This window comes from Pezoporus wallicus, unplaced genomic scaffold (assembly GCF_028554395.1).
Source record: "Pezoporus wallicus isolate ANWC-B61680 ecotype Strahan unplaced genomic scaffold, APGP_CSIRO_Pwel_v1 contig_3817, whole genome shotgun sequence".
Taxonomy (NCBI): domain Eukaryota; kingdom Metazoa; phylum Chordata; class Aves; order Psittaciformes; family Psittacidae; genus Pezoporus; species Pezoporus wallicus.
Window position 1 is genome coordinate 1,196,352 of NW_026635157.1, and position 14,909 is coordinate 1,211,260.

General features: G+C 38.1%; 1 protein-coding gene across 17 annotated transcripts in view; it reads right to left on the bottom strand.

The window, feature by feature from the left end:
• SYNE1 (spectrin repeat containing nuclear envelope protein 1) overlaps positions 1-14,909 on the bottom strand; it is a 291,594-nt gene that overhangs the window by 17,771 nt on the left and 258,914 nt on the right. For all 17 annotated transcript variants that reach the window (XM_057405922.1, XM_057405914.1, XM_057405992.1 and 14 more), the window contains 7 exons: positions 12,616-12,778; positions 8,716-8,903; positions 6,845-6,995; positions 3,526-3,708; positions 2,969-3,106; positions 2,067-2,258; positions 865-1,198 (listed from right to left, as the gene is read on the bottom strand). In XM_057405922.1, the coding sequence (XP_057261905.1) occupies positions 865-1,198; positions 2,067-2,258; positions 2,969-3,106; positions 3,526-3,708; positions 6,845-6,995; positions 8,716-8,903; positions 12,616-12,778 (1,349 nt within the window). The remainder of the gene's footprint in view (positions 1-864; positions 1,199-2,066; positions 2,259-2,968; positions 3,107-3,525; positions 3,709-6,844; positions 6,996-8,715; positions 8,904-12,615; positions 12,779-14,909) is intronic.

Consider the following 14,909-nt stretch of genomic DNA (forward strand, 5'->3'; position numbering starts at 1 on the left):
TGTCTCCTTACAGCAGGAGTCCTTTTCATGGGATGGAATATAAAAACATTTCCAATAGCAAACATCATTTCTGGAGAAGGAAAAAAAAGATGTAAAACTGAAACACAGGAAGCTGCTACAAAGTCTCTTAATACCCAGGCAAACCTGACTCTTTCCAGAGCAATGACCTGGAAAGCAAAAGGCAGCCACAAGAACAAAGTATAATATACCAGTATGTCTTCCCAAACATCCAAGTGGGTGTATTTGGGCACTTTCACTCATTCAGATTTATTACACAAAGCACACACAATTAGAAAGGATTTCAAACTTCACTGGAGAGCAAGACCCAAGATCCCACCTCAGCCTAAACACTCAGTTGCTAGAGTTTTTCCTGGCTAATGACTGAGTCAAGATTTACTTAAGCACTCGATGATTTTGTCTGCAGATCTCTCCCACAGCATTTCTTCATCAGTCTGTTCTGCACTTCTTGCCATACCCAGTATAGTTTCTTCCAGTCAGATTAATTTATGACGCACTGCTCTTACAGATGACATACCCCATCTGGGAGTCCACAAGCACAGAGACGTAGCCAATTACCTGTCATATCTTAAGTGCCTTTGTGATTTTCCGAGGCTGTAATCATCCAGAAATCTCCACTGCTGTGTCTAAGGCCAGAAAGCCACTGGGATCACTTAGGGAAAGCTATTACAAATCTTCAGGGACTATTTAAGATACTTTTCTATGAGCATCTTGGCCAAGCAACAACATACATAACATTTGCTAATGGCTGGGCTTGATGATCTTAAAGGTGTTTTCCAAACAACGATTCTATGATTTGCTTCTTTTTACTAGGAGAGAACAGGACACACAATTTGCCACCAATACCTGCTATACCAGCTGCTTCTCTCAGGTAGAAGTCCTTCTCTTGCCCACCATCTTCTTCGTCAGAGTGCAGTGTCCGTGAAATGGTTGTCTCCAGGTCTCTGCTAAGGTCATAGTCATGATCCCATTCCAAGGGAATAGAGTCCACGCTTGCAGGTGTATCTCGCCCTGATCTCTCACTTCTCACTGGCTGGGAAAGAGGCAGTGAAAGGTTGGAAGAAGGATGTGGGGAGAGAACACTGTCCGCAGATTTGTCATGCCAGTGTATGTCAGAGAGATCTGCTGATTCATCCAGATCCACTTCTCTGTCAGAGATGTCATGCTCATCGTCTGTCAGCTAGAAGCACAATGCAAACAGAACTAATCAATGAAATGCGCAGAGGCACTGCGTGGTCAGCCTGGGTCAGTGAAATAAAGTAGCATTAGGGAACAGTCACACTGATGGGGTTTCCATTTTGCATTCTTTTGCACCTACCCTTCATTATTTTAGCATGCACTAAAAAAGCAACAAAATGTTCATAATGCCACCTCATTTTAACTACTTAAGGCATCACAAAGTCTCACATTAAGTAGATGTCTCCAGACTTCTTACTGATGCCACTGTGATGTAGGCATCAAGTTAAAGAAAACTCTGGAATCAAGTCATAGGAAGCATAAGTGAACTTTATTGTGACCACTGCTCTCGTTATATTCTTTCATATTTTGGAAACCCTGGGTTTTGTTCCTTTCCTTCAGAAGGACTGGAGCTACCAAAAATCATCTTGCTCTTACTTATTCAGCTGTATGTTCAGCTCCAGAGAAAAATGTCTGTCCCTCCTGGTGGGTAGAATCATTTTATCACTGCTTTTTAAACAAAACAGAACTCAAACTGCCAGTGAAACTATCTGAGAGAGCAGGGAGTGTTCTTATTATCTGCACCACACTGCTATCCCCATTAATAAAGTTTTATAAATCTCTCATTTACATGGATTTTCATGACAATTCACAAAAATTCCAGATCTGGGTGAGTTTGCTCTCTGAACAGGACACAAGCATGTAATGAAAGGAGGCAGATGGTCAGGGTTGCAACAAAATTAAACCACAGGATTTTTGGAAAGCTACAGAAGTTTCATGTTAGTTCATTTCAACATCTTTCTCTTTCCTCATTCTCACACTTGTAAAATGACAACAAACAAAGAAATATGTATGTATGTAAGTATACACACAGGAAGGCGGATAAGTTTCTTGTGATAGCGTTCCACACGTCCAAAGACCTCTTGACAGTAACGGCGCAGTTCATCCAGCTCTTCTTCAATGACAGCTGCATCCATGGGCTCAGTTTTCTCAATGAGTTGCTCACCCTGCACAATTATCTGCTCAATTTTGTTGTTGTTCAGTGAAATTTCTTGCTGGAAAGCCTGCATAAAAGAAAAGCTTGTGCTTTATCAATGAAATCAACATTACAACAACCTAAGTTATTAAGGATGTAAGTCTTTGAGCTTTTTCAGAAGAATGGTGTGGGTAACAAACAGGGATTGTTCCAAATATTCTGGCACGAGCAACAATAAGCAATTAAATTTAGAATTCCACAATCTTTCTAGCCAAAAACAGTGATACTTCATGGTTTACCACCTCATTCCTCACTTGTTGTATTTGGAAAGAAACTTCTCTAAACAAGCCATGTCCATGACAAATATCTCGAATGAACACAGATGCTAAAGCTAACGCACTGAAATCATGGATACCATGACATTTAATATTTTTCTCTCTAGACAATGATTTTTTAATGCAGAAATAGTTGAAAAATGTAGTAATTCTTAGGTGTCAGCAATAATGAAGACTTGACATTAATAATTTTTATGGACACTTCCGCTCATGATGAGGGAATGGAGACTATCACCCTTGCATTTTGAAAATTTTTCACAGTACAGACAGCTTCCATTTTGGCAGAAAAGTATGTACTAAAACCTGACACAGCCCATAACTTCTGAGGCTGAAGTAGCAGCCTGCAGGTAAGGACTGTATCAGGCTGCATTTTTGCATTATGTGTCTAAAATTGTTTTCCCACCATGAATGTTTTTAGCCATTCTCTCATCCCTCCTCCTGTTACCACTCAATCATTCTTTACCTTAAGTTGCTTTATCTTTGCTTGGACATCACACTCTGAGAAATGCTCAATGTTGGTCAGCTGCAGGTCCATCTCTGTTAGCCATACCAGGATGCTATCACGTGCTGTCTCAAACTCTTCACGCTGGCCAATAAAATGCTGGGGAGTGGAAAATGGAGTGGCATGAAATGACCAAACAACTGCCAAAAAACCCAGCAGTACTGGTTCTCCAAAGAAATAGATTTCATTCAGCTTTCATACCCTTCAAACCTAACCTCAACTTGGTACACCTTCTTTCATTTCCTATATGATTTCTGAGGTTCCCTTTTCAGTAACATCATCTACAGTTCACCTGTGAAAGTTACTGTCTATGAAGGAGGTGGTGTTTGAGGTCAGCAAGAGGTTTCCCTACAGACATGCTTTGGTTATCTCAGGCTAAGTGAACTCAAACTCCGCTCCTCATCCAAAGGAAGAAATCCCCTTGAAACCAAATGCATTAAACTTCTGGAAGCTTCTGGACTACCCTTGACTCATAAGTGTTAATAGTGAAACTGAAGGGCTTAAAAATGGAAAAATACTTTTAGCCTGCGAAGGATGGAGGTAACTCGCTTTTGTAAGTTGTCCCATCTCTGGTTCCCTTCATGAACCATTTCCTTGAGGCTGCAGTCAGAGTCAGTGCGGTTCTCTCGGGCCAGGCGGCGATATTGTTTATTGATCAGTTCCAGCTGAGTCAGACTTTCATGCACTTGTCTCTGAAAAGCCTAAAGTAATACACACATACAAAAGACACCATCAGATTTTTAATTATTGAAATCAGGATATATATACATACGCCCCTTTATTTTGATCCTACTTCTACACTCCGACCTGTGGTAGCCGAGAGATTTTGCTGTGAATACCGATATTCCTGATGGCTATCCTACTGAGAGTCTGCCTTCTAATTAAAATGGGGGGAGAAGAAAGAGTTTAAAAACCAAACATCGTTCACTGAATGAGAAATTGCAACATGAATACCCACTACAACAGCAAAATCAACACAAACCCCCTCCCTAGGCTCTCCTTTCTACTCAATCATACGCCTTTGCATTCAAGAACAGAAACACAACGAATATGAAACATAAAAAAAAAGATCCAAAATCCAAGATTCCTGCGGCTTCACTGGATTGCTAAAGCGCAAATGTTGAAGAGATTGAAGAATTGTTTATTCCAACTTAAAAAAAAAAAAAAAGGCAAAAAATGGCACTGAAGAAATAACCTCTATCTTCAGTATACTGGTATACAAGTAAGTTTTGTCTTTCAATTTTCATAATAAGAAAATTTCATGAACATCTATACCAATTTATGCCTAGGCAAGTGTCTGCTTCACGTACGTTTGGTGCTTCATCTATTGTGTCAAAAGCCTCAGCCACCCAGCTGGGGACCAGAAACAGTAGGTGATAGCCTGTGAGTTTCATGTTGTGACTAGCAATCACAAAGTAAGTTGGAAAAAACACCTTGTAAGGAGATGACTGAATTAATCCCTTCAATAATAATAATAATAATAATAATAATAATAATAATAATAATATTTTTTTAAAAACTACTCATTTTCATGTTGTCACAGAAATAAAAAAGCAATAAATCTAATGAAGACTTAAAAATATAGACTACGCTTTTGAATACAAGTAGGTTTTGTCTACCATTATAGTTCTACAAACTTGCTCTCTGATATTCCTCACAATGCAAATAAAAGCAATCCCTCCCAAAACTAAGAACTGGACAAATGGAATAGGTAATATACTTCTGTACAGAAATTTTAATTCAAATCAGCCAATACATGAGATTTCTACATAAACAATATATATTCTTCATGTTGTACCAGTCAAAGCTAAAAATGAAATAAGCACATTTCTGCTCTACTACCAGAGACAATAAAGAAGCTGGTCTGAAAAAAATTTAAAACATCTAACTGTAGAATGCTCTCAATATAACTATTCCCTTCATTAAGTGCCCATTAAATTGAGTAGGGGACAACCAACAAGGAGAAAATGGACATGCAACTGGAGTGAAATGCACAACAGAACAGAATTCATTTAAAATTGCACAAGGAGGCAATTCTCATACCAGAGGCACAAATACGACTATATTTACTAGCATCATGAAATCTTAAAGTGTGCAGTTGTTGTTTCACCTGTTACCAAGCCTCATCCAGTAAAAGAACAGCTGTGTATTTGTCTTCCAGTTCTTCAGCTCAGCTACACAAGAATTCATCTGTTGTGTTCCTTCCTGTAACCTGTTTTCATTTCTCCATAAACTACCGGAAAGAGTCTGATTTTGTACAGTGAGGCCAGTGAGAGCCATATCTGACCAATATGCTCAGGAACTGAAATGCTCTTACATGCAGGGGAAAATAAAATTAGAGAAAAATGTCTAGATGAAGCAGAAACCTGCTTCAGTTATGTATATGTGGCTGACTTTATACTGACTTCACAGTGAAGTTGCTGAATTCCACTGAATTTGAACACAACTTTTGCTGCTGGAATTCCTGCTTTTTGGTAGGCGTAGAAACTAGGTGCTCAGATTAAAAAGAAAATAAAAAAATTAAAAAGAGAAGGAACCAAACTTCATGGAAAGCAGGCTTCTGGAGAGGCTGCTAAACTGTTCTCTTACAGCTAGATCCTGCTGACACTCTGCAGACAGTAAAAATTCCACAGGTCTGTAGAAGAGGGAATATCACCATAAAGGCTGAAGTCAATGAAACAGACGGGGCAAAGTTGCATCAGTAAAAATCAGACAGCAGAGACATTTTTGGTACTGTTTCTCACACAGAGATTCACTGAACAGACTTAGATCCTGATCACTGAATAAATGGACAATGGGAAGGAGGTCTGAAGTAGAGTACTTCTGTCCAGGAAGCAAACATTTTTATACTATGGTGACTTACCTCACCATAATGAAGTCTGGCAGTGTTTAGCAACAAAACCTGGCCAGTACCTTCAGAAATGTGAGTGTCAAACACCTGAATCAGTGCTTCACAGTTTTGAACTAATTACTAAACTGAAAAGTATTATCTGATCTTAGATATTGTTTAAAATTTGCATTTCTCCTTCACAGCAAATACTTCACAGAACCTTTTTTACAGAATTGCCTGAACAATTAAAAATATTTTCCTCTCTCACCTTGATGTATTCCTTGTAAATATGAAACTGAGCAAATTATTTTAACCTGTGACTAGCCATATGTGATGTGTGTCTGCTTTACACACATAAGATATACACTGTTACTACACACTGTAATTGTGAGACAAGCCATCGCATTGCAGTAGACACAATGGAGTTATGTAACAAACTCTGAACCATTGACTGAAGTGACAGCTTGTCAGTTTTGAAGAATGCACTTAACTTTTAAGTCATGGAGGACACTATGTGGACATACAACAATACTTGCATGAACATGAATTTCGGGAATAAGGATCTAAAATAGGGATATTGTACACTGCACAAAAAGAGTTCTGAGGGCTGGTTTCAGAGAACTGCAGAAAGCAGAGGAGTTTTAAAATCAAAGCAAAAGCTAAAAGATGCAGCATGCATTTTAAGAGGTACTCGGTGAAGGGAGATTTATGAAGGCTCTGAAGCACCTTCTGGCTGGACATATTTAGAAGTTGCAGAAATAAAAAAGGTGAGAAAACTAACTTTGGTGAACAAACAGCAAGTGAGAGTGGATTATCAGCATTTTCAGTTGCCACTTTCCACTGTTTTTTCATTGTAGAAACCTGACACTGAAGGCAGCTACAAAATCATCAACTGCACCATATTAATACAGCATCTCTGCTGAGTGACTTGTGCACGGGAAGGAAGAACACCAGCTGGCTACTGCAATGTGATCAGTAGATATTAAATTTCAACTTTTATAAATCACCTCAAATTTCTTGAGTTCTTCCTTAGCAACCGTGTAAACCACACCAGAGGAGCTCGGGAAAGCAGCTGTCATCTCAGAGGTTTTTAGCCAGGCTTCAAATCTAGAGTAGTCATCCAAAAACTTTTGCCATAGCCGCCATGTTTCTTCAATTCTGCAATAGATAATGGAAAATTAGGGAACACTCAGACTGAAGGGCAGATAACCTATAAAACTTTAACATCTACAACAGCAAACTAGCACTGTACCAGACAATAGCTGGCTCTTAATCTAACTCAAGACAGCCAGGCTGGTAAACAGACCACATGGAAAACTGGCTCATTCCAAGCCAAGCTAGATTAAGATGATGGTGCTTTTTTAAAATGCATCTAATTTTGGAATCAGTATAAAAAGAAAGTTTTAAGTATGTAATAGGAGCTCTAAAAATCTGAGCACATGCTAAATAACTTCTGAAACACAGTCCCAGTGTAGGTATCTAAGCTGGTTTTAGAGATTAGAAATTCTACACTACTTTCAACTGCAGAAGTTTTTCTTACAGAGTGCTAAAGAGTTGCAGCCTATATTTCAAAGTTCTCAGTCATTCTGCATTGCAAAGAGCACAAATGTTTTTTTTCTGCATTTGCCAACAACTGGTTATCTCTCAGTATATAATGTAAACATGTTTTTAGTCAAAAATAAGAAGTTAAAAGTTATTCCAACATTTTAAAAGCCCAATTTTAATTTAATTGAATATGTAAAAATAGTGGCTGACTCTTGATTCTGAAATCAAATTAGCTTAATACTGAGTCTCTAAAATCCTCAGAATTTCAACACCACTTTATTCAAAAGAACAGGATCTTTTCCAGAACAGGCTGTGTTACAGCAGAACTTTGTCTCTCCTGACATACAGAATTCATGTTTTACAAATGCCCCTTTCTCCATCCCTGGCAGTGTTCAAGGCCAGGTTGGATGGAGTCTTGGGTGACATGGTTTAGTGTGTGGTATCCCTGCCCATGGAAGGGGGGTTGGAACTATATGATCTTAAGGTCCTTTCCAATGCTAACTATGATTCTATGAAATCCTAGATATGCAGGTCAGAAAAGGACCTGATGCATGCAAAATTTATGCTTTGTTGATGATAGGTTGTTTAACCTGAAGTTTGACATAAAGATCCTAAATACTGATAGCTCATTAACTTACTGGTAAAAATCTATTAATAGCTTAAATGTGTATATTGCAAAAAAGTAAAACAGAGTTCAATGTAAAGTTCCACATTAACTTAAAATAGTTCTGAATTAATTTGCTAGACACAAAAGTATGAAGAGCCTGTATATTTTCAAGACACTGTCAAAACATATAATCTGAATTTTTATATATATATATATACATTGTACAAGAATTACCATGGCAATAGTAAAAAAATACTTAAAGACCACAATCTGTGGATATAGAGTGGCACAACTTGACTTTTTTTTTTTTCATAAGAAAGATTTTACTATATATGTTAAGAATATCCCACAAGATCAAATATCATACAAAGTTCAATTCGGCATTTTGAAAAATCATAAACTTTACCTAGAGCTCTTGATATGACTGTGTAAACACTACAGAAACCAGACTCGTGACTTAAAAAGATACAGGAAAGATCTTCGTAGGTACAGTTCAAACAGTTATACGTATTACTGCTGGTCAGGTCAGAGTAGAAAGCGTTGGCCAAATTTTGCCTACATCATTATGGCTGTCAAAATCACACAGCTATCGGTTTTTATTCAGTGTATGAACTTTTCATGACCCCTTACGCCCTTTTATTCCATACTGCAACCCTATAACATGCATCCCATCCTGTATTTGTGTCTGTGGAAGGAAATCTTAATTTGTATTAATTTTAAACTTACTTAAGTCGTCTTTCCATTGACATTGCACAAATGTTCCTCCACCTCCTGTCCAGGTTGCGTGTAGCCTGCTGGATAGAGTCACACTCTGCTTCTGTGGCACAAGCATCACAGTCATGAAGGAGCACTTCACTTAGATTGAGAACAGATGCCACTCCAGTGCTGTGTTTCTCTATGTCCTTTTGAAGTTCCTGCAGGTGAAGAATTAATTCTTAAAAGAAACTGCAAACCATGAAAAAATGCAAATGCATTTCTCTTCTACTTTTTGAAAAAAAATATTAATAAGCTTGCAAACAGGAGAAAAACATCCAATGAGTACCTATTAAGACACTGCACCTATGCAAGAGGTGTTGCAATGCTATCAATGAGGCCAGGAGAACCTGGCAGCATGCACAGCTCTCCCAGTGACTATGAACACCAAACCATTATCTGGGACAAACAGCCAGAGCTCTGCATGCTCAGCTGAGCATCTTTCACACACATTTAATCAACATCACCAATAAATGGTGGAACTATTCCCAGCCCTTTCCCATTATCTCAGAGAATGTAAAGCAGAAGTTAGTAAGAGAGGTGTGACAAGTAAATATATTCTTATCTATTGCAAGGGTTTAGTCGAGGTACCCTTTGTGAACTAGCCACAAAGTGGCATGTTTGACATGTAGATTGGCAGCAGCACATGTTGAACAGTACATCTCTAGTAGGAGATATTTCTTCCTTAAACATTCCAATTCTATGGCATTTTCATTGGAAAGGGAAAATTGAGGACAGCTTCAGAAAATGCACTTACACTGTCCTAGCACTCACGTGATCAGTATTAGTCTTTCTGTCAGTTTCTTGGTTTCAATTGCTTGTTCTACACTGACGATAATGTTTCCTCTTGAAGCATTGTCTCAGCTTCAGTTTTGAACTACAGTTCAAGTTAAGCCACAGAAATAATCAGCTATTGCTGTTGGTTGAGTGCAAGGAAAAGAAACCCTGCTTGACTTCTGCCTACATTTGCAATGAATCATCAGAATATTAGAAAAATAAGGATGAACAATAACAAAGCCAAGACAACATAATTTCAATAGTAACAAAGAAGCACTAATGCAACTACACCAGAAAGTGATATACTGCATCTGGAATACTATGTTCACTTCAGATTCAGGTGAAGAAAAGAACTATTAGGGCAATTAGAGATGTGGAAGTTTATTTTGGAGAACAAGAACTTGGCAGCTTGAGGATGAACAGAGATAAACTGCTTTTTATAGTTTTGCTAGTGAAGTCAACTATAACATGCAAAGGGAAAAATTGTCTCAACATACTGTGTCTACATACATTTAAGGTCTAACTAGAGAACTTTTCTTACAATGATTAATATGATGCTCTGACAATATCTTCCAGCAGGAAATGGTATATAAACATAGAATCTAAAAACCTCAACAAGTCTGAAGTTGAAGAAGATCAACTTGAATCAACCATCTGATTTGGTTGTTTGTAATAACTGAGGTCGCACTCAGTGAAGTAATTTATTTCCCCCTTCTTATCCATGAAACAGAAGGCTAGTTTGTAAACATCTACACGAAACCATCAAGTGAAAAATCACAGTGTTTTCTTTCTCAGACCTGGCCCTTTCACTTTCACTTGCCTTGAAAAATATTCCTTCATCATGATGTCCAAGTGCTTATTCTTCTTTCAACCCACCCTGAAATGTTATGTAAGGGTGTACACTATAAACAGATGCAATACTCTGTGAAACATATACTCCAGACAGCTATGAGACTTGAGGTTAAGCAAGTTCAGGTAACATAATCTCCTCTCTGCTGCTTTGGGGTACAGCAGTAGTCAGAACTGCTGGTTGGTGATCATGAGGATTCCTAAAAATTAAACTTCTTTATTCACCTACAGAGCCTTTCTACAAGCAATATCTACAGGGTTGGGTTTTTTTTTCCCATCATAGCCTTATATTTCTTTCCCAGATTTTAAAATTTTCTTTGCTAGAGAACATTTAGCCTTCAAGTTAGTTCACAAAGGAACATCACTTTTACGCACTGCTGTCACCCACATAGAGATTTTTTTTTTTCCTTTATCAACTCAAAAGGATACCCTTTTCTCTACATTTCAAGGGTAAACAGACTGAGAAGTAAACAAACAAGTAAACCTTGAAATGCAGTTTGTGACCCTAGGGAAATACTGCAGTGAAGTTACCCTACTTTCCCCAGGATATCCAGCTTTAACTGTATCTTTCACTTCACTACAGAGACCAGCAATCTGCAAAGCTGATTCTTGGTTAAAGCAGAGGCTGAGAAGTAGGTAATGGAGATACAGAATGGAACTTGGCCTTCCTCTTTCACAGCATAATGTTTTAATGTAATCTTGTATAGGAACAACTGGTAGCAGTACTGAGCAGGACATCAATGGAAGATCAAACATGGAAGAAAACATAAGATCACTAAAGCAAGACAAAAGAGGGATGAAATAATTGAGAAAGCGGCCAATGTACTGGCCTTCTGACATGTGGTGGATAGTGACAGAGCTTCCAACTTATAAAAGCTACTGGTTGCCATCTATTGAAGGTGGATGGAGTTTCTTAATTATTATGATAATCATGGCTTGCAGTGTTACCAAATCAAATTATCATCAGGTTTCCAAACATGGAATCCTCCCAGGGTAAGATTCACCTCTATTTCTCCTCTTTGGAGTTCAAATTAAACCCCTCCCACTTCCACAGAATATTACTACACACCATCACTGTGTGTGGATCACCAAAAGGCAACAGCAGAAGGCAGAGATACACCAGTCTCTGTGCCTAGAATAAGTCCCATAAGAAGTAGGTTTAACAAACTGGGGGATGCTACTAAAAAAATCTCAAGTATGTATCTACCTTGTTGATAGTAATATTTAGCCCTGCCCAGCACTTTACTGTCTCAAAACTACCACAATTAGTGAGGTTTTTGTGTTATAAATTATTATCCCCATGTGAATTATATATATAATATTAACAAGCAATTCTACACAGCCATGTACAAAATCAGTTTGGGTGCTGGTGAGAACTCTGAGAGGTTTCAGTCTCACACTTAGCTTAAAAAGAACTAAAGTTTGCACACTTCATAAATGAATTATCCCCACAATATTCTGGCACTCCTCTTCCCACGCATTTCTTTCTCCTTTGCAGAAAGAACTCAGGAGAGCATCTAACTGATCTGCACTGATGCACCAGGATGGTATCTTTGCCAATAGCCAACAGGAACACAACAGAACAAGAGTCCTCCCCAGCAATGTGCTTCTAGGTAAAACTGCACTGAGGAGAGAAGTGGGACAGGAAAGAGAAAGTACAGTAAACCTTCTTAGGAGTAACACTAGTTTTAATGCCAAACCCTGGCTGCTCTAACATCTTCTGCCCAGTGTTGACTATTTTGTTCTAGCATTGCATAAAGGTCTTTGTGTGCTATAAACCAACCAATTTTAACTTCACATGTATAGCTCATGCATCTTTGCGTGCAAAGTGATTCTCAAACAAGCTGCAAAATAAAACTGAGTTAGAAAGGTTGCTAAAAAGTAGTCATTTTCAAGCATGTGCAAAATTTGCAAGGCCTAATAGGTGTCAGTTTTGCCTCTGGGAACAGACAATTCAAAACAAACAAAAACCGCAAACCCCAAAGGAAGAACAATTGCAATAAATCGTTCAGGTTATATCTCTGGGTGCCTTACCTTTCTCAGAAAGGTCAATCAGCTCCCGGTGGATTCGATGTCAAAGCCAGCAGAAGGCTCTATAAGTGACACAGTAAGTACCACTTGCCTTGATATTTAATACTTCTTTGCCTCATGCCCTATCAGCATTGAGCTGGGTACAGGCAGCCCAAGGACTCTCTACTTTGGTTCTCCCTATGTCATTGTGCACCTGATAAGTGTGTTGTATTTTACCTGCTGTTCATTTAGCTTCCTTTGTATCTCCTCAGAGTCACAAGTTTCATAGACGATAGGTTTAGATAGCTCTGATTCAATGTGGGCAAGCCATGTCCTTAGGCTATTCATATTTTTATCCAGCTGCTGTACTGCAACCAGGGTCTCCTTCAACTTCTTTATCCTGAAAAGTAAAAGAAACAGCAGCATAAGTACACCCTGAAGGAGAAATCCCACATCACGTGTTTCAAGAAGTTTTCAGAGAAACCTAACTTAGATAGCAAATTCTGTTTTGAAGTCTTCCTTTAATATGTAACAGAAGTACATTATATGTACGAATAGTCCTGCATGCATAGGTTCTGGTTAAATAAAATTAAGAGCTTACGAATACCAGAAAATATTTTCAAAGCTTCTGTACCTTCATCAGTTGAGTTAAATGCTTGTTAAGAAAGGAGAACTTTTTAATTTTAATTTAAAAGTTGTTTATTTAACCAACAGATGACAAAAGTTCATCTTAGACTACAAATAACTTATCCATTTAACTAGTACGGATGGTAGAGTGCACTGAGTGAAAAGACCTTTTTCACCCCAGTGATTTCTAAGCATTGTACTAGGTATCATAGAATACTTTGGCTTGGAAGGAACCTTTGAAGGTCATCTAGTCAAACTGTGCAGTGAGCAGGGACATCTTCAAGTAGATCAGGTTGCTCAGAGACCTGTACAACCTGACCTTGAATGGGGCATCTACCACATCTGAGGAAAACTTGTTCAAGTGAGAAGACTCAGTCTTTGAATAAATAAGTTTTTGAGGAGAAATCCAGCTGACTTCGTGAGAAATCCTGAATCTCAAGGGCTGCTTTAAGTTGTTCTTGGTCTTAACGGACTTCTTCAGATTTAAACAGATTAAATTGGAATGTAATTGCATGGTGACTTCTAAGTAGTATTTTTCTTGAGAACCTGACCCTGCAACAGGAATGGCCAGGAAAAATTAAATAGTGGGTTTTTTCTATTCAAGTGAACATTAAGCTTACAGAGTGAGGAAAAATTGACTAAACCTTCATACTATCTCAACATTTTTTCCTTCAGCCTGTTTCAGCTGCAAAAACATCTGTCAGTAATTCCGTCCTTCCCATCTCCACATTATATAATATACGATTATATATATTTTATATATATCCACAATATATAATATTAGTGGAATCTTATATTGCTTCCAAGTGTTTTTCTTTTCTACTTATGCAGTATCACAAACAATTTTGAGTAAGATTCTGTTTTATGCTTCTACTGCTCTTCCACATAAGTGTTTCAACAGATTGACTAAATCAGGTTGAAAAATACAAGACTGCTAGGTTCGCCAAACAAACAAAATGCCACTTAACTATCCTATAATTCAAACAGATCAATTCACATTTTTTCTGTAATAATAACCAGCAAAATTATCAAGTGCTTCCATATTTATATTCATAGTTGTAGTTGACCATTAAGAGACTAACAAGGGTGTCATTTTCTGACCAAGGAGAAATGCAGAGATCTTAGCACCAACTTAAAAAACTTAAAAGTTGTTTTTTTTTTTTTCAAAGTTTTTGTCTTTTTCTAGCCCTCTCTTTAGATCACAGATGGTACAATCAAACATGCTTAAGAACAGTTCCAATGCATCTTCCTTGCCAGTCTCATAACCAACAACTGAATGGCTGTGATCTGAAAAAAAAATCTTGGTAATTGTTAAAAATCTGGGCAAGCTGAAAATCTGGCTATGAAGGGACTGAAGTCAACACAATGCTAAAAGACTATCCCAGCCCCCATCAACAAGTTATCACAAAACACAGCTACGTGTTTAGCCTTGGAGAGATACTAGGAGAACAACTGATGTCTGGGGACACCACCTCCTCATCACTTATGGTTGTGCATACAATGCTTTGTTGGTTTGGACCAATTAAAACTTGTGCACTGGGGGAGCAAAAACATTGGTTATCACTCTTCTTGAACACACATATAACTTTTCAGTCTCTGACATGAATTAAAAGGAGTGAAATCCTGTTAATTTTCTGCTTAATTTTTCAAAGCTGAATGCTGCTGATCCTTTGCAGGCATACTAGAGTGGAAAAGGGAACAATGAATCACTGCAACCCAGCGCAGAAACAGTGTCAGTCTATCATCTGCAAGGCCAAGCTATGGACCAGGTTTTTCTTGTCTGCAGTTGCATTGTACACTAACCTCTGTGTTGGATTTTATTATGTATTTTGCCTGCAACGCCTGATAGAGGGCTGGTCATTTACAAAGTGCCCTCTTTGCCTCAGGAAGACTGCAGAGGAATA